This window comes from Octodon degus, unplaced genomic scaffold, assembly GCF_000260255.1.
Source record: "Octodon degus isolate 3935 unplaced genomic scaffold, OctDeg1.0 scaffold00056, whole genome shotgun sequence".
NCBI lineage: Eukaryota > Metazoa > Chordata > Mammalia > Rodentia > Octodontidae > Octodon > Octodon degus.
In genome coordinates, this window is record NW_004524632.1 from 605,227 (window position 1) to 625,078 (window position 19,852).

General features: G+C 52.3%; 1 protein-coding gene across 1 annotated transcript in view; it reads right to left on the reverse strand.

Annotated features, from left to right (window-relative positions):
- Nucleotides 1–18,325, reverse strand: part of Grm3 (glutamate metabotropic receptor 3) — a 72,993-nt gene extending 54,668 nt beyond the window's left edge. Inside the window, exon 1 of the mRNA XM_004633580.1 lies at nt 17,864–18,325. Coding sequence (XP_004633637.1) covers nt 17,864–18,325 — 462 coding nt within the window. The remainder of the gene's footprint in view (nt 1–17,863) is intronic.
- Between the last annotated feature and the right edge of the window lie 1,527 nt (nt 18,326–19,852).

Sequence of the window (19,852 nt, forward strand, 5' to 3'; positions counted from 1 at the left end):
ACGGGAGGACGCTGGGCAGCAGGTGGAGAAGGGCGTGGGACGACATGGGCAGCAGGTGGGGAAGGGCGCGGGACGACGTGGGCAGCAGGTGGGGAAGGGCGCGGGACGACGTGGGCAGCAGGTGGGGAAGGGCGCGGGACGACACTGGGCAGCAGGTGGGGAAGGAAAGGGAGCAGTGCTGTGCAGTTCCCGTCCTTGGCTGCCCAGGTGCTGCTGGTGGGTGCTTCCTGCTTCATGTAAAGTTAAAACAAAGCTGGGATGTCCACGGAGCTGTGAGCCAGTGCTCCCGTTTCATTTCTCTAAACGTTGGGCTGTTGAAACTTTCTTGCCAGATGGTTTCCCTGAGAAAGCATGAAGCAATAACGGAAACTCCTACACTGGACCTCATCTTGAATATAATAAAGGAAGGATCATTTTAGGATGTGGAAGTAATGTGCAAGTTTGGAAGGAAGTTACACAATAATGTTATTATTAGTAGGAGTGGAGGAAGGCAAAACAAGCTAGTTATAGATGTTTTCTCTTAAATAGCTTTAAAAGTAGAGAGATGCTCTACATAGATACAGATTCTAAAAAGGAATAGACTTTAGGAGAGACAGGAATAATGGCAAAGGGAGGAGAAATAACCCTAGAATACAGAATAGACTCAGGACCGAGGCTCCACAAGCCACTCTGGGCTGTTGGGCTGCGCTGGTGTCGGGGGCGCAGAGCGAGCGCCGAGGCGTAGGCCCCACCGGTGCGCGACCGCTGCGCGTGCACGCAAGACCAGCGCGACCCGCGAGGGCCGGAGCCTCGCCGGGGTGTGGAGAGAGGCGAGATTGCTTTTTTGGTTATTGTTTTACTTCATACTTGTGTTTCAGAAGAGGAATTGATAGAAGAAATGGGCCATGAAAGCAAAATTCTGCTCAGGCCCTCCTTTCCCTCCCTTTCCTCTTACGGGTGCGATCTAGCACCGAAACGCTAATGCAAGCGACGTGAAAAGAGGAGCATTTCCCAGCAGAGTCAGGAGCCTCCACAAAGGACAGGCTCGAATCACACTGCTTGCCGGTAGCACTGCATCCTGGAGTAATTTGCAGATTGAATTAGGGAGCCACTGTCAATAATCTTTAGATGACAAGGATGGAAGAACGGTTTGAAGTTGGAAAGGGGGGAGCAGGGCAAATCCAGGAAATCAGGAGCGATGCGTTTTGGGAATTTTCTAGCAGTTCTCTAATAACACTTGAGCATCCAGAAGTGAAGCAGGTGTGCTTTCATTAGAAGCAGAGCAAGCTGGAATAAATAAACTTTTGAAGAACTTTTAAGATACTTGAAAAGCAAAAGTGAGAAGGGAAGTCGGGAAGAGCAGAGCGGAAATCATTGAAGTCGAGGTTGAAAAAACAATATAAAGATCAATGAATTGAAGAGCTGGTTTTCCAAAGAATAATAAGTAAACCTTTAGACAAATTTAGCAAGAGAAAGAAAAGACTCACATCAATGGAATTAGAAACAAAAACGATGTAATGGCTATGACACCACCAAAATCCAGAAGCCAGTAACTACTATGAAAAATTGTATCCCAATAAACTGGAAAATTTTGAAGAAATGGACAAATTCCTAGGGTCTTGCAAATTATAAAAGCTAATTTAAAAGACACAAAAATAACAAGCAATAAACAACCTAATAACAAGCAATGAAATTCAGATAGTATTAAAGAATGTACCAACTAAGAAAAGCCCAGGACTGATGGGTTCCCTGCTGAATTACACAAAATCTTTAAGGATGTTGTATAGCCTGTGAGTGTCATACTTACACTCTTGAAAGAAACCAGAAGAGATGGAGTACTTCCAAATTCATTTGCAGAGGTCAATATCACTCTGATTCCCAAATCAGATGAAGACCCAACTATAAAAGAAAATTACAGGCCAATCTCTTTGATGAACATAATGTGAAAATCCTCAGTCAGATATCAACAAATAGAATGCAGTTCCTAAAAACTTCATGACCAAGTAGGTTTCATTCCGGAGATGCAAGAATGGTTCAACATACATGAATCAATAAATACAGTACATCACAAAATAGAAACAAGGTAAAAAAAACACCTGCCATGTCAATAGATGCAGAAAAGGCTTTTGACAATATCCAACATGCCTTCATGACAAAAATCTTGAAGAAAACAGGTATAGAAGGGCCATATCTGAGTTTGATAAGAGCTACTATGACAAAAAACAGGCAATATCATTTTATATGAAGGAAAACTGAAAAAAAGCATTCCCTCTAAAATCACGAATAAGATAGAGATGTGCACAATCACTACCTTTAGTCAGCACAGTACTTGAAACATTAGCTAGAACCATCAGGCAAGAGAGAAAAAAATGAATATGTATAGGAAAGGAAGAACTCAAATTATCATTATTTGAAGATGACACAATGATCTATGTAGAAGACCCTAAGAATTCCACCAACAACTCTTAGACTTAATGATCAACTTTAATAATGTACCAGGATCCAAAATCAATACACAAAAATCAATCTAAAGCATGGGAAAAACCTTTTTTCTAGCTGTTCTTGAGACAGAGGGCTAATATCTAGAATATATAAAGAATTCAAAAAATGAGACTGCCTAAAACAAAAGACCTAATTCAGAAATGGACAAGTGAAATGAACAAACACTTCTCAGAGGAAGAAATGCAAATGGCCAACAAACACATGAAAGGATGTTCAACATGCCTGGCCATTAAAGAAATGCAAGTATGGCAAGTGTCCAGCTATCAAAAAATAACAAATGCTGGTGAGGCACACAGAAAAAGGAGCTCTCCCACACTGTTGGTGGGTGTGTGAGCTGGTGCAAACACTATGGAAATCAGGAGGTAGATTACTCAGGAACTAAAACTAGAAATTCCACGCGACACAGCTGTGCCTCTAGGTACCTTCCCAAAGAGCTGATGACAGCATGCCTCAGTGACACATGGCTACCCATGTGTACAGCAGCATGTTTCACAGCAGCGAAACCCTGAGAGCAGTCTGTGTACCCATCACCAGATGGCTGGGTAAAGAAAGTGTACTGCCCATATGTAATGGAATGCTACTTGGTTGTAAAGTGGGACAAATGGTGAGACATTTGGAGGAAAATGGATGCACCTGGAAGATATGTTAGTGAATAAGCCAGACACACCAGCTTCCACACCACATGGCATGTCTCAGTTGAGTGAGGCAAAGTGATAAGAAGGGCACAATGAAGTGTGGCTAGAGGGAGACAGGGCCCAGGTACTATAAACTGGGAGCAGTCCAAAAGGATGTGGGTGAAGGCCAGCCAAATAGCTCTGCAGATTAAAGCACCTGCAAGCAGGCGCAGGGGCTGGGGGTTTGATCCCTGGGCTTGCTGTGCCAGCCCCGCCCCCGGGGTGCACTGAGATGGCAATTGAGACTGGACGTGGTGGCACGTGCCTGTAATCCCAACTCTTGGGAGGCTGTAAACAGGCAGGTCACTGCGAGTCTGGTCTAGTAGTGAGACCCTGAACACCCTGTAGATCCTTCCCTAAAATAAAGAAAAACAAAACAAAACAAAAGGATGTGGGTGAGAGGATGGGAGGGAAGGCAATAATAAAGACTCTATGTACAGGAACCACATTACCTCAATGACTTTAAATATTCTGTGCCGTAAACATAAGATTGGTAACACCAACAACAATGAAAACGAGGAAAGGAGATTTAGAAGTGGAGGGAGAGGGGAAGGAGTAAGAGGATTAGGAAAAACAAGCTGTAGTACATACATATACTCACTCCCCAAGATGATTGTAAACTGCGCGTAAGGCAAGTGCAACTAAAGAAAGAAGCAAGCCCGGTCACTTTTAAGGGTGGTGTGGGCCCAGTAAGTGTGCGTCTCCCAGGAGGAACATCTGCTCACATCAGCTGAGCCACCAGAACATGTTGGGGTATCGTGGCTTCAGCAAGCCCAGTGATGGCACTTGGACCCTTGCAGCAAAGGAGCTGAGAGGAGTTGGATGAAAAAATTATATTTAAAATATATTCCAAGATCAGCTTTAAAGGAAATCTGTGTAATGTGGTTAAGTGAGGTTTAATTTTTTATAGGTACTGTTGAAAAGGTCTAAGTAAACCATGCATTTGACAGCTAGAAGGAAGGGTAAAAATTGTCTAAGCCATTTGGTTCATAGCTGAGGAAACAGACACGCAGAAGGTGAAGTCATTTTCCCAAGTTTATGCAACCAAAAGGCAGAGAAGCCGAGCAGAACCCAGTCTTTTGCTTCCTCCAGAGCAAGTCTCCATAGGGAAGCAGGAAGGAATATGCAGAATGAGAAGTGAGCTCTGGAGTAAGACACACTGGCACAGATGGAGAAGCGAGAAGGGACGGAAAAGGGAGGTACGCAGTTGAGAGCTGGGTTCAGTGCGGAGCCGAAACCAAGAAGTGAAGGGCAGTGAGGCGGGGGTGGCGTTCACTCTGGAGTCCACTCAGAATTCCTCAAAAGCGGGCAGAGAAGAGTTCTTCCCTCTGCCCACTCCCTAAGTTCCTGTTTTGGGGCCACCCTTTCTGGGAGGGCTTTTAAAGACCCCTGGTGTTTTGTTCCCTGTTCCTGCTGCTGCAGAGGCAGGATCTGCCTTACTCTTCCAGAAAACCTTCTGAGGCAGAAGCTGCCACTGTCCTGTTGTGCAGATGGGTGTGTCCCCAGGGTCTTCCTGGAGTGCTCTCGCGTGTGCAGGGTCGATCCAGGGCTAGGGCCACCACTCTGCACTTTCCTCTCCTTAGCTAGCCCAGCCTGCAGCTCAGGCCAGGCCTGCTTCTTCTCACTGGGACGCAGCAGTGATGTCTGAAGTTACCGTGGGTGGTCTGCCTTCGTCCCTGAGGCCAGGCACTCCTTTTTTGAGATCCTGAGCAATCATTCCAGTTATCCAGGTTGCCTTTTTCATTTGTCAGGCTGCACTGTGCTGGCTCCCTAAGCCCCGGTCATTGCCGGCTGACCTCTGGAGACTGTGGCAGTTATTTGATTCTACCGGGAAATTTCCAGCGGAGGGATGAGTGTGACTCTCTTCCCATCAGTCTTGGCCTCCCGATTTGCGTGAGAAACAATGGCCTGTTGGCAGAGCCTGTTGGAGGGCCTGGAGGGCTGTGTGCAGGCGAGGGACGCGTCTCCCTCTGCACGCGCGGCGGGCACTGTTGTTTCATGTTTGGTGCTCACACACTGTGGGTTGTCTCTTCTCTTGCTGGCTTGGCTGTTTACCCAGGAGCAGGAATTTCCATGTTTGCATTGCAGCCTAGCTGTCCCAGATGTACTGAGTTTTCTGACTCTAGAAAACATGAACTCAGATGATGAGCCAGGTCTTCCTGCATTTTCCAGGAGATGCATGGTCTACACTGGCATTCCTGTTTCCTTCAAGTGTATAGTTGTGAGCCAATAAACTGAGGATGGGCCTGCCCTGCAGGAATTGTCCCACAAGCCACATGTACTGGTGAGCACCTGCCACATGTGCCCAACATCCTCCTGCCTGCCAGAACTCTACGAAGCTTCTCCAGCGGATTCCACCCCGAGCCCACATGCCTCTGTGCACTGTGCCCCTCCTCCTACGTGCCTCTCCCCTTGCCTGCTCAGCCGCCCTGCCCATGGGCCCCCTTCTCTGAGCAGTCTTCCTTGAAGCTTTCTTCAGGCTGAGTGGCAGGCGCAGTCGCTGAGTCTCTTTCATCTCTCCTCACTGAAGGGTGTGGCAAGTGCTACATTAGTCACTAGTTGTTCCACTGTCATGAGGACTCGCAGGGGCAGGACATTCAGGCTGTGCCGTCAGCGCCTCTCAAAGAGCAGAGCTGTTCTCCAGTGTTCGCTAGCTGAACGAGTTGAGGAAGGAATGGTCAGCTTTCTCCTCTAGCAGGAAGACTTTCCAGCCACAGGAAAATTTCTGTGGGGAAGTGGAAAGCAACCAGCAGGCAACGGGGGGGCACTGCCTGGCCCTGCTGTGCCTTGGGGATTCTTCAGAGTCCTACTCAACTTTTCACCCAAGGGAGATTACAGGTAAGGCAAGGAGTGGGCAGGGACTTCTGGGAATCTTCAGCCAATGCTTTCCTACCACCGAAACCAATTTCTCCAAATTATCTCCATATAAGCTAGCAGTGTACAAAAGGAAGCCAAAATGGTATCAGCTGGAGCTGGCTTTTACAGCCACTGGTTCCCATAAGGCTGGAAATGGCCTTTTGTTCTGAGGAAAGCAAACCAAGGGCCTTATTATGAAGTTTTGGTCCTCACACCTCATACCCCAAAGCAGGGTTCAAGCAGACAGACAGCTGAGACAGTGTTCACCAAGTGGACTGACAGCAGGGGTGCTGGTCAGGCAGGCTTTCTCCGGAGGCAGATGCATCCTCTGCCAGGTACATAAGTAAGGAGCAGCCAGAGCTCACACCTCCTGCTCCCTTGTCACTGTTGCTCTGGAAAGTATAAAAGTGTGTGCTTCCCACGTGACAGCCAGCTGTGGAGTGGTGCCGCCACAGGTGCTCAGCCCACTTGCTGCCGATAAGAGTTACGAGTTATGCACAAACTTCTGTGAGGGTTTTGCTCCTCTTGACAATCTGTGGCAGAGAAGGGACTCTTCCCCTTAGGACTGCAAGAGCCACACTTTATTCCAACCATTCTTTGATCATGAGACCAGGGCTATGAGCTCTGGGAAGGACCTCAGGCAGTCTGCTCTGCTTCTTGTCCCGTGAACGAGAGAGTGTCAGTGCAGAATTCAGAGTCCTCTGTGTGCACGCCCTCACCTGTCATCGCTCTTCCTACTCAGGACCCTGTGATGTGCCTGTTTCAGACACGAACTTCATATCTTCTTGCTAACACAATGCCACATATATTTTTTTCAGTAAGAAACAAAGGACTCTGCATTTCGAGTGCAGCTTAAATTATTCCCACTAAAGTGACTCCGTGATTTCCTGCTCTAGTTTTTTTTTCGAGGACTTTGCTGTTTCTGGCCTCCGAGCCTGTGCAGTACACTGAGGAGAACAACAGCGCCTGGCTATTCTGTGGCCTCTGCTTAGCTGCAGCCCCTCCAGATGCCGAAGAGTCTCTGAATGCTTACTGCCAGGAAAGCGCTCATCGCAGAGCCCAGATCCATACGTTTGGCGAAGGAGCCCATGCTGCTGCCCCGGAGAGTGGAGATTTGCTGTCCCCTCTGTGGCTGCCTTTGCCATCTGAGCTCCACTCACACCCTGGTGGCTACTCCTTGCTCGTCTGCTGCCATGCAGTGCTGAGTGTGTGGTTCCTTCTTTTATTAAGTGTTTACCTCTGGCCTGGGGGGCATAGAGTGCAACCTTTTGCTCCCCCTTCTGCCTTATTATTAAGTGAAAACTGCAGGTTGTGACGGGAGGGAACTGGTGTCCTCCCGCAAGACCAAGGGACCCAGAAGCTGCGTGAACCCCAGACTGGCTTGCATTTTAAAGAGGAGCTGGAGATGAAGACAGCCAAGAAGCTGCCTGAGAAACTCAAGCTGCTCTCGTCACGTGAGTGATCTGCCCATAAAGGGTGCAATCAGGTTGTTACTGCAGGAAGTATCACTCATCTGCTTTTACCTTTTTCTTTCCTTTTTCAGAGCTATACTGTCTGCAGCACTCTGGAAACACATTCCATGGAGACAGTTGACTGGAGGGCATGTTGATCTTGATTTAGGAAGTCATATAGCAGCCAACAGCAGGTGCCAATGAGCCCAGCTCAGTGTAATCTGCAAACATTGCATGCCACGGGTCCAGGGGACAGCAGCTCTGAGGTCTATGTCACCACCCCACTCAGCAGCACAGTCCCAGGGCTGTTGCACCACCGTTCCCAGAACTCCTGCATCATGGCAGAGACCAAAACTGGCTCAGAGCTATCCTGACTTCTGCCCCGAGTCTCTCCTGAAATCGCTGCACTCAGCACCTGTGGTGTGCAGCTCAGCCCACCCTCTCATTCTCTTCGTATGAAAGCGAGGACATGGTGGATAGTAGGGCATCTACTTTGGGTTCTTGGAGCTTATCACTGAGCTTGAGTTGACATGCAGGCCAGAAAGACTCCTTGAGCCACGTGGTTTCTGAAGACAGGCACGGCGAGACGTGGCAGGCTTCCTCTGTGGTGATTCACTGCCACGCAGCAGTGTCTGTCTTGCTCTGACTGAGAGATGTGGTCTCAGAGGTAGCACTCCCTCCTTCAGTACTCAGGCAAGAGACAACAAGGGGACACTTGCCCAGTGAATCAGTGTTCAGTTGCTCTTTGTGTCTGCCTTTTCTGCATAAATCTGTTTTCTTTTTTGGAAGTGTCTACAGGGTGTTCAGGGTCTCACTACTAGATCAGACTCGTAGTGATCCTCTTGTTTACAGCCTGCCAAGAACTGGGATTACAGGCACGTGCCACCATGCCCAATCTCAATCGCCATCTCAGTGTGCCCCAGGAGTGGGACCAGCACGGCAGGGATTTCAGTTTTAAGAGCTGTCATGGACCTGAACTGGTTTGGTCCCAGACACTTAACAGTGGTGTTGGAAGCCCTCTGCCCTGTTCTGTCCTGTTCTGGCCAGGTGCACCAGCAAGCCTGACTTCAGAACGACCCGACGGCACAGGATTTGTCAGACATACCCCTCAGCACCTTTGATCTAGATTTTGACAATGTCTTTTGAGGATTTAACAGAGTCACAATTAAACTAGTCTATACTTTTCAATGTCTCTGAAGTCACTTGTACAACAAAATATGTCAAAGATATCAATGAAAAGCCTCCCTGCCCTTGCTGGCTGATAAGCAAAAGATAGAAAAGCAAGGGGAGCAGAGGCTGCCGCCTCAAGTTTCCTTTAGTTGTGGCTCAATACGGCCCTGCAGTCCCGGAGGGCAGGGGCATGTGCCTGGTGCTGTTTGTGGCAGAGAGGAGTGCTGTCTGTCACCTCGGCAGAGCCTCTGGGAAGCAAGGTGAGGCTCTGTCCTGCTGCACTGCAAACCCGGGTCCTTGCGTCACCAGCTGTGTGACCTCAGCCAGCCAAGCTTACTCCTAAACTTCATTGTTTTCTTTCATAGAAAAGGAGTCACAGGAAACAAGTTCAGGTTACAGTGCTAGTGCAGGGGAAGCTGTGGCTCGCTGGCTGGAACTTGTGCAGCAAATGCTCAGAAAGGGTGGAGATGCTGTACCTCGTCTACCTCAGTGTGTCTACCTCAGTGTGTCGTCTACCTCAGCGTGAACGCAAACTTCAGTGCATACCATGGTGCACAGCATTTGTCTACATCGTAGGCTTCCCAGGAGCAGCAGTGTGGCTTCCCTGTCCTGCAGGAGCCACAGTCTTCCAAGAGACGATGAGCAGAGCAAAGCGGAACGCTCTGAGAGGCGTGTATCTGAGCGGTTACCAGCTCAGGGAAGGAGCAGCTGAGCGACGGGCAAGGTATGATCTCAAGGAAGCAGGTGAGGTTGCCACACAGAGAAGGAAAAGGTGGTTAGGCAGGAAAAGGCACACACACGGGGCAGTGTGCAAGCCCTTCCACAGTGTCAGGTACCTCAGTGGCGTCAGCACTGAGCTCCTCTGAGAAGTTACCAGCCACAGGCCGGAGGGTGGGGCTGGGTCGACTGCCCCGGTTCTCTGTGCAGCTGTCAGCTGTGCACCTTTATTCTTTGCACTTGCCAGGCAAGCACTTATTCCACTGTGCCATCTCCCCTGCCCCTATTCTTTTAGAGATACAAGCCATTAAAATTTTTAAGTAAGGTAGTGACATGACCAAAATAATGTTTTGAAAAAGTCTCCAGTGGATGACCTAGTCGAAAAGAGAGCTGGGAAGAGACTGTGAAGTCCACAGACAGCCATTCTGGGGTGGACTGTGGGTCCCAAACAGCAAAAAGCAACAATAGGACTGTCCAGATCAGAGATTTTGAGGAAAATCTCTGATTGAGGTTGAAACTGTTGTATTTGAATGATAATAATCACCCAAGTCCTTATGTTTTAATTTGTCATTCCAGCTTACCTTAAATTGTTTGCTGAAGGGAGTGTGAGTTAGAATAGCCGTTGGAAATTGTAGAAAGGCCAAAGAACTTCTAAGTTCATGAAAGCACCACAGAAAAGATAGCTCGCAGCTTTCTTAAAGTGTGGAAAGAGCTGAGAGTCCTCAGGTAGCCCTTGGCAGCACCAAAGCTTCCCATGTGATGCTAGGCTGCGTTATTGTTGCGTTTCTGTGCATTTCGTACAAACCAGCTACCTCGGACGGGCAACGTCCACACAGCTGCAGGTCATGTGTCCACTGCGCAGGTGTCTGTAGGGAGAGGCTGCCTGCTGGGTTTGTGGCTGGCAAAGCCTCACCTTGAACGCAGTGGCCCCTGCCAGGGCGGGGCACAGTGGGAGGCCCCCGAAGCCCGCCCTATGAGGGGTGGCAGCGCTCAGGATGCCTTGCCGTTCTGGCCTCTCAGCAAGGATTTGGGCTTCATTCTGAGTGGGTTTGGAAGGTGCTGCTGCTCCTGCCTTTACCCTGTGCGACTGTCACCTCAGTGGGATGTGGTGTCACAGGGCTGCAAAGAAGCAAGACTTCGCCACTTCCAGAGAGGCCTTCCCGAAAGACAGCAGGTGCTGGTGTCAGAAATAGCACATCGCTGGTGTTGGAAACCCGACTGACACACTGCTTGGAGATATGCTGTTTAGAGCTTAGCTGCAGGTGTTCTGGGAACACTATGCTTAAATCCCCAAAGTCTACTAATTGGAAAAATGCTCTGCGTTTTCAGCTGCAGCATTTTGTACATCAGTAGAAGCACTTTTGCTACGTGAAGGCAGTGGGCTCAGCGCCCTGAACATCTGAGAGCTGTCCTTCCACGTGGCTCAGCGCCCTGAACATCTGAGAGCTGTCCTTCCACAGGCGCCTGGACCAGGCACTCACGTCAGAGGCACATACTCAGCGACCACTTGGGCAGGAGCTGCGTCCTTCCAGCAGAACTGGATCTGCCAGAGGCCGTCTAGCCTTTAGTCTACCAGCCTGTGACCACGAGCCCGGGCTGAGCTCTTGGGGTTTCTGTGTTCCTTCCTTGCCACGCATGACCTTGATCGTGCATGTGTGAGCTGCAGCGCGGCCTGTTCCCAGCCACAGGCGTCCACCGCCCTGTGTACTGTACTCCCCATGGCGGCCTCACGTCTTTCACCGGAGAAGTTTCCAAATAAACACATGACAGAAGGGGAATTAATTAAGGAGCAAATTAACCCCAAAGCAAGGGAAAAGTAGTGTATCTTGGCTAATTACCTCGGAGGATGTCCGTGAGGAGAAGTTAGCAGGGCATTTTAATTGCTGCTGCCTGCCAGTGCCTCCCACCCTGGGGCCAGTCCTCGAGCACCTCTCACGGGAGGCAAAGCGGGTGCAGCTGAGCGAGGTTTCAAAGCACCCATCTCTGTGAGATTGCTTTAGAATGGAGGAAAGTAAATAACAGATGCTTTCTGAACTGGCCCTTGAGTAAGGGGCCATGCAGCCCAGCCGCCGCCACGTGAGAAGCAAGCACGCTGCTCCTGTGACTCTGCGGCTTCCACAGACAGAAGCTTGAACTTGGTGCCTAACCTCGGTGGGCTCCACCTCAGGCTGTTCCTTTTGGCTGAAGATGCTAAAAGAATCAAAACAGGAGCGTACAGGGGCAGCTACTGAGGCGTGGAGAGTCTCTCCTGTGGGCTCATCTTTGTTGTTTCTCCAGGAATTCCCTGGTCACCGGAAAGAGGGGCTTTCTTGTTTCTCCAGCTTAGACCCAAGGAAAGAGGCAAGGAGGGCAGAGCACCTGGTCTGCACCCAGAGTCTGACAGCTTCAGGGAAGGCACTGAGAATGTGTGACCCTCACTTGTCCCCGCTGTGCCCTCAGGGCTGCCGCACTGAACTCACTGAGCTACTGCGGAGACCTTTGGGGAAATCAGCACGTGACGCGCAGCGGGTGCTCAGCTGTCCCAGGTCAGGGCTGTTTCTGCCCTTTCTGTGAGCTCCGCACAAGCGTCACCGTGGGGAGCAGAGGGCCCGGGCAGGTCGCTGGGGCGGCGCCCACCGCTCCCTGACCGCGTGCTGAGCCTGGCGCCTGCCCTGGAGGCGCAGACTGAGCCCCACCCAGCAGCCCCCAGATGGCACTGCCCTCGGTGCCTTCGTAGACACTGGCGGGGAGAGCGCGGCCCCTCCCTCGCTGGTCCTCTGTTACTCCCTGCCGGGCAGATGCTTTAGTCGGGGCATGAGCAACACGCACCGATATGGTTGTTGGGATATGCGGGGAGCAGAGCGCCAGGGCAGTCTGGCCTAGAACTGAGCGAGGGGCCTGGGCCCCGGAAAGCTCCTCAGCGTGGGCTGGGGCTCACGTGAACGGCACGGGGGTGGGGGTGGCAGGTGGGACGCGCTCCAGATGTGGGGAGCTCTGTCTTTCAGATGAACGTCTGCGCAGACATAGCTCTGCGGACTACTAGAAAGCAGCTTTCGGGAGACTGGGCTGGGGCTGGGGGCGGGGTGGGGGTCACAGACTCAACTCCACCCCTCTCGGCCCTCTCTGTCTGGGTCCCTGAGCTCTGGTTCCTGTGGTGTTGGTGCACGCCCAGGTCCCTGGCTTTGTTGCTATCTTCCCACAGCTCATGTCCACCTGGGGGGCTTGTGCAGCGCTTTGCTATTTTAAAATTCTATTTTACAATCTCTCTGCTCCATGTCACTGAGACTACAACAGGTATCGCTAAAATACATGTGCTTAATAAAAGCAAATTTTCTGATGAGAATGATTTTTTGTGTACTCTAGTTGTAATATACAGGTAATTGAGATGCTCAATTCACCAAATTTATAAAATATTCACGGTCAAGTTAAGAAGCCATTGGCTGGACTTCTACTCTAAATGACCCTGGTGGGACAGCACCAGTTATTCATTTTGCATCCTGTGTCAGATACCCTCCTTCCAACCACAGGACCCACAATGAGACATTTTGTGTAGATATAAAATGAAGCAGCGCCCTTAAATGCCACCTGGTTTGAACACTCGCATGGTGCGTTGGCGCCTCCACAGAAGGCCACTCTGCCTGAGTGACTGGTGGCAGAGGACTTCTTCCTGCCCTGCCGCAGCCCCAGGCAGTTTCCCCTGGAAGGACTCTTCGGGACACTTCCTCACACTGGCCCTGGATTCACCTTGCTCTGGGGCAGCAGCGGCTCCCCGGGAGGGGGCCGACAGGCAGACTGATCCGCAGCCTGGTGGTGGCTGGAGATGCTTCCACGGGCCTCGGCGGGGGCTGCTGCCGGCCGGTGGGAGGGGCCAGGCTGCTGCTAGCAGGGGCTCCTAGCTACGGCCTCCAGGCTGCCGGGATCGGGGAAACTGTCCAGAGTCTGCACACAGAGCAGGTGTGAGGCCTGACACTGCCGTCTGCTGGGCACCAGCAGACAGCTTGCGCTGAACTTCTTGTACCCTTCTCCTCCTTGCATTATTTCTTAATTCTGCTTAAGACTGGAAATTCATGTGCTGTCCTGTCCAGGGTCGCTAGGGCTTGGGTGAAGAAGGCAGCCCCTAACAGGCAGGCCGGCAGTGGTCCATTGGCTGTGGAGCGGGGCGGGAGGTGCGTAGTAAGTGGTGTCTTCACACACACCTCCCCCCCCCTTTCTCCATAGAGAAATGCTTGCTAACTACCAAGCATTAAATGGTGTTTGTTTTGTGAGTTTTATTTTATTTTTTGATACTGGGTGTTGAACCCAGGGCCTTCATCCTGACCTATCCTATCCTACCCCCAGCCTGTTCCTATTTTTCCTTTTGAGATAGGGACTTTTTAAGTACTAAGTTGCCCAAGTTAGGCCTGAAGTTGCAATCCTCCCGCCTCAGCCTCCCAGAGCGCGTGATAAGCAGGGAGCTTCTTGGGTTTGTGGTGTGAAGGCCGAGATCCATGCCGTGAAGGCCACATCAGTGATGCCCATCCCCTGGGGAATTCCTGGGGTGTGGAAGGGCTAGAAATCCCGAGGAAGCATCTCACCATACCAGGTGTGAGGCAGAAGGGGACGATCCCTCCCAGGCGAGCATCGGCAGCGCACCGGCTGGACTGTCCGAGGCCCTCTCACCACAGGCCCCGCGTGTTGCTGAGGCTGCTCCAGCGCTCAGAGACAAAGAGTTCACTGAGGTCCCAGCTAAAATTTGCTTCCTTTAGGAAAGAGCTGGTTGCAAAACTCCTTTGCAAAGAGTCAGGAGCACCTGTGACCAGGAGCTGAGGACCACCTGTTTGAGAAGCACCGGCACACTGTGCTCTAACCCAGTCCCGAGTACTGTGAGGACAGTTGTCCAGCTGGAAGCAACGAGCCTGAGTCTCCTTGGAAGAAACTCGGTTTTCCCCGAGCTGAGTGGTTTGTGTAGAGCAGGTCTGGACAGTGTCTTAAACATGCTCTGAAAAGATGCATCCACCAGAGGGCGCAGAGGCCCCCACGCCCACGTGCGGATGCAGAGGGATTCCGACGCTCGCGCTCGCTGCTTCCGAATTGAGAAATCAAGATTGTTGCTTCATGCGGGCATGACAGAGGGGCTTGCTGCCCTTGGCCAGAGCTGGGAGGACCGGGGAACCCAGGTCTTCGTCCACGGTGACCCAGCTCTCCCAGCAAGTCAGAGAATTTTCCCTGCACTCGGAATCCAGCCCTTTCCTCTGCAAAGCTGCCTGCATAGGCAGTGGGGCAGCAGGGGAGCGGAGTCGGAAGTGGAAAGAAGGGGAAGAGAAACAGAGCCCAGCCCAGGAGCACTGACCGAAGCCAAGCCAGGCCCCGCGGAGACTCAGAGCATCTGAACCACGGACCTGGCCACGCGAGGAGGCTACTTGCACCGTCCCTCTCTACATCCTTAGATGGCTCCATGTTGCTGAGAACTCTGCCCCCGCCTGTGAGGAGCAGTGACTGGAGGCTGGTAGGGGATCTAAAGTGTGTGGCAGTTTTGTGCTGGCTTATTTTTTCTACAGCTTCACCCTCTTCCTGTGCAGTCCCAGTACCTAAGCAGGAACGGAGAGCAGGGGCAGGATGCAGCACTATGAGCTAGCTACGTGGGGCCGCAGGGTTGCCCAGCACTAAGATGTGAGGCCCGGACTCTCACAGAGGGGCAGGGCGTGAGGGGGAGAGCCCCTAGGAAGACCCTCTTCATGCCCTGGAGACATGAGAGGGAAACTCAGACAGCTTTTCAAATTCACCTGGAGAGCTGCTTGCTGCGGCTGCACGGCTACCTTTTCACAAATCATTATTAAAGGACAGCGTGTTTGCAAAGGATGACAGACTGACTCCTCACTCTGCTCGCGCCCCTGCTGGCCTCTCTGCAGCTATGACACTTCCGGTCCTTGGGAGGTGCCTGGACGTCCCGGTGGTGGTGTCGACGCCACTCCAGCGCCCAGCTGCCTGGAGCACGTGGCCTAAGCAGAGGCCAAGGGGCCAGAGAACCTGGGCTGTGGGGGAGGGGCGCCCTGCGCGGCCCTCTTCCCTCGCTGTCCCACACTCTTGCCGTGAATATCTGCTGTGACTGTGCTGGTGTCCTCCTGCTCCTCCACGCGCCCTCCCTCCTTCTTGTAGACTCCAGCCATGAGTTCGTGCTCTGAAGCAGTTGGCGCTGTCTCCTGCAGAGCTGGCCCTGCAGCCAGCCTCAGGGCTGTGTCGGGCTGGACCGCCTGGGCCCTGGGGCCCGGGAGAGGATGGACCTGCGGGACAAGTGCAGGCACCAGTGGTGGTTGTTAGACCGTGGGCTACTACAGGCCACTAAGTGGGCTCTGCGTGGGGCTCTTCTGCTGACTTTTCCTGTAATTTTAGGGGCATAATAGGAAGCCTTTATTGAATTTGTTCATTTTTTAGTGAGGGAATATTTTTCTCAAATTGTCCCTCCATAACTTTTTGAAATAGATCTTATTTTTCTCATTTTGTAGCTGACTAGTAAATGGTGTTTTAATTCGTACCCCGACCGTCCCAGTGCCAAAGCCCATGCCCTCACTCCTGACCGGAGGCAGGGTCTCTGTCTCGCGCTGGGGGTAAGTGCCGCAGCTGCATTCAGAGCTGCGTGTGAGGCCAACAGGGCAGAGCATGGAGAGCCGTGTCTCGGGGCACAAGCAGCTTCTTCTTTGGAACAAGAGCCGTACTCTGGAAGCCCGCGTTTGTCTCCTAGGCTGACCCTACCTCTTCTGAGGTAAGTGTGGTACCAAAGGGCACAATCTGATGAAAACATCTGTTGCTAGGGCCACTCTGTGAACTCCTGTGGATAGCAAGCTAGACACGTCTACTCTGGAGGACCTCTTCCTGCCCTGGGAGAGATGCGCACCCAAGAGCAGCCTCCGGCCAGGGCCTTACCTGGTGCAGCGTGAATAATTCTGAGATGACGGACACTCGGTTGGTGAAATTATTACTGAAGTGTGGCCAATACATGTCTTCAATTCTTCCTTCTCAAATAGCAAATTTTATCTCTCCTGGTCTGAGTATAGAATTAGTGACAAAATGAACATGATGTGCTTTGAGATGTGCAATATTTTCAATCTGTCTAATGAAGTCAAAGGGTGTTTATGAAAAAGCAATTATCCTAATTACTCATAATATGACTGTGCGCTGAAGAAGGAAAGAAATTGGAAAGTGCTCATTTAGAACAGCACAGAATCATAGAGGGGATTCTAAATGCCACCAATCTGGGATGGAGAAAGAGGAGATTTCCATTCGAATAGAGCCAGAGCGAGGACTGCGGGCCTCACAGGGGCAGCCTGGCACCACGCTGCTTCCTTTGGGGCTTGGGGTGCTGGCGACAGACTGGCTTGGGGCCAGAGTGCTTGGCTCTGGCAATCATGAGCGTTGGTGCCCTCAGCAGGAAAACACTGAGCCTCGGGTAGCACACAGGCCTGAGGCGCACAGAAGCACTGAGGTCGCCTGCTCCAGCCCCTGCACTGCCTGCTGGCAGGCGCTGGCACGGACCAGCCTTCTTGGGAATGGAGAAGGTTGTGCCGAGGACTTCACAGTCCTTTTCCGGCCCTAACCTGCTCTGGCTGGTGAGTGGGAATTGCAGGGATGTGGAGGATGTGTTTCTTCTTCCCCAAGAAAATCAAGAGCCACTAGTCAGCTTTCCTCTGGTCTCACGTGTGTCTGAGGATTCTTCTTCTTCTTCTTCTTCTTCTTCTTCTTCTTCTTCTTCTTCTTCTTCTTCTTCTTCTTCTTCTTCTTTAGGCAGTACCTCTGCTTCTGTGCATGTTTTGAGACTTACATTCTGAGATTCTCTTCACGTTCTGACTCAGAGCAAATGATGCTTCAGTGAGAACTGGTGTGCTCAGGGACCCTGCACTTGCCTGGGGTTTGCTGCAGGGTGGCCTTCAGCCACCTCCTCTCAGGATATGCGGCTTGGGACTCTGTGGCAGGGTGTGCTTTTCCTAACCTGGCGTGTCACTTTTGCTAATGGGGTGCCAGCAGAGGGGAGGGGAGCAGAGCTGGAGAGGGGCCTGCAGGTAAGTCTGCCCTACCCCCTGCTGCCCTCTGGGAAGGAAGAGTGGGCTGGCCTGGCCTGGGCTGCAGAGGGAGGAAAGGAGACAGCCCTGCACAGCCACACAGCCACACCCAGCCTCCTATGGCTCAGGCTGCCATGTCTTCAGACTTATGGGCGCTTATGTACTTCTGTCAAGCCACTGGATGTGGGGACAGTTTGTATCAATGCAGTAGCTGTCCGACAGCTTTGACAACTTCCACTGGTAGAAAGAGGTTCTGTCTAAAGCCCTGCCTCCTCAAATGCCCAGAAGGACTAAGACTCGCATTATTAACCTTTTTTTTTTTTTTTTGGCAGAACCGGGAATTGAACTTAGGCCCTTGCGCTTGCCAGAGAAGCACTTATTCCACTGAGCCATCTCCCCATCCCCTAAGTCTCGCATTGTTAACTTCACCTGCTTCCTCTGCCCTTGTCCCTGCAGTCAACAGGCCAGGTTGGTGCCCCTGCTCGGCAGCTGTGATGCTTACCTGGATGGAGACGCTGCTGTAGGAGCCGCCAATGACGCCCGCAATGAGCAGAGGGAGGTTTTCCTGGATGGCGTAGGAGCCGTCAGGACACATGTACTCAGCCTCGTCCACCTTGGTCAGAGACGCCCTGACAAACTCCAGTGACTGCTCCAGGGCGTAGGTGTCCCTCGAGCATGTGTCCAGAATGTGCACGCCCAGCTTCACCCCAGGCAGCAGGTAGCTGTCCTTGTTGATCTCATCGATGGCAAACAGCATGGCCTCCAGGCGCTGGATGCCTCGGTCCTCGTTGATTCGCCCACACTCCTCCGTCCCAGTTCCTTTCTCATTAATAGGGAACAGGCCCCCCAGAACAAGGTCTCCTTCTATTTTAATCTCCTTCCTCTGGAAGTTATGGTCCCCTAAACAGAGTAAAAATCCCTTTGAAAACAAAGCCAAGGTGAGAACCTGCAGTCTCGTCAGCATCTTCAGGAAACTGTCTCTGTGCCCCTGGGAGGCGGCCCGGGTGGTGCCCATGGTGCCTGCTAGACCTCCGTGGTCATTTCCAGATGTGGCCTCGGCCTCTTCTTCAAGCAAGGGAGCATCGGACTAACAGGGCCCGCCAGTAGATTCCTAAAGAGACAAAAGTCACATGAGCAAAAGTGGTGAAGAAGGCAGCGGCGATTGCTTGGTGCCCTGTGCAGATGGCGGAGGGGATGGCTCCTCAGGTCACCACTGGCCACGTGCACACTCCCGGCCCTACCAACCCTCACCACACGCTGGGATGTAGGCCTTAGTGGTTGCTTCTTACAGCAGAACAAGCAGCATGTGACCACCTCAGGATGTGGGGTCTGGGCCCCAGGTGCTTCGTGCTGTCCAGCCCTGTCTCTCCTGAGCCATGGGCTTTGGGCCTGCTGGGCGGCAGCATGGGAGGGAACCTGCATCTCAAGGGCTCTGTGGGTCAACTCACCCTTTTAAAGGACTCTCCATCATACCCCCAGTGGCCAACAAAGCACAGCTGACTCTGTTGTCATTCAGCATTTTCACCACCTGCCAGTCTTTCCCGTCAGAGCTGAGTTCTCCACGACAATGTTGTGACCTTGAGCCACTTCCTCCTACCCAGGCCTCTTGGCCGCTTTGGAAATGGGTTTGGCAAGGCTACTCCTGACCTAGTGGCTTCTAGACAAAGCCAAGGTGGCTCTCATCTTACTCAGTTTTGCTGAAGCCCTGACTGCAGCCCACATGGCTCAGCTTCCTGCACTCCTCTTCTCTCACTCCCGACTTCCGGCTACGCTCCACGCTGTCCTGCCAAGCAGGGGAGCAGGGTCCTCCCCTTCCTCCCAGTCCCGATTCCTCAGCTCACCCCTCTGTTTCCATAGTTGTGACAAGCATGCAAAGCACTCCAAGCTCCCAGCTTGTCCCTGCGGCCCTCACACATGCAAGGCCCACCGTCTGTGGCCCTCCTGGACCTGGAGGAAGCTTTCTTCACATCATGCCTCTTGCTTACTCTCTTCTCTGAACCCAGGACCTGGCTTCCTGCCTCCAGCAGCAAGGCGGTGCAGGGAGAGCAGCCCCAGAAGCGCCTTTCTGTGGAACCAGCTAGGACGGCCCTCCTCAAGGGCCCAATTTCAGGGTTCTGTCCGCCCTGGAGTGCTGCGCTATGTGTGCAGCGTGGCTGCTGGCTGCTTCCTGCAGGCAGCACGGCATTAGTCCTCATGTGGCTTCACACTGCGGGACGTTTGAGCACCTGTTCTCAGGTGTGCATAGCACAGGCTTGGCACTGCTCTGCAGGCAGGAGCAGGATGGCCACTGGAAGTCAGGCTGAGCATGCCGGTGAGAGTCATGTGTGGGCCACAGGCAGGGGCTTCTCAGGGTGCCTTACAAAACCCCGCTGTGCAGCTGTGCAGGGGCACAGCACCCACCTAGCACCCCTGGCACAGCACCCGCAGCAGTCCATCACCCAGTGCCCCTGGCACAGCACCCTTGGCAGCCCACCACCTAGCACCCCTGGCA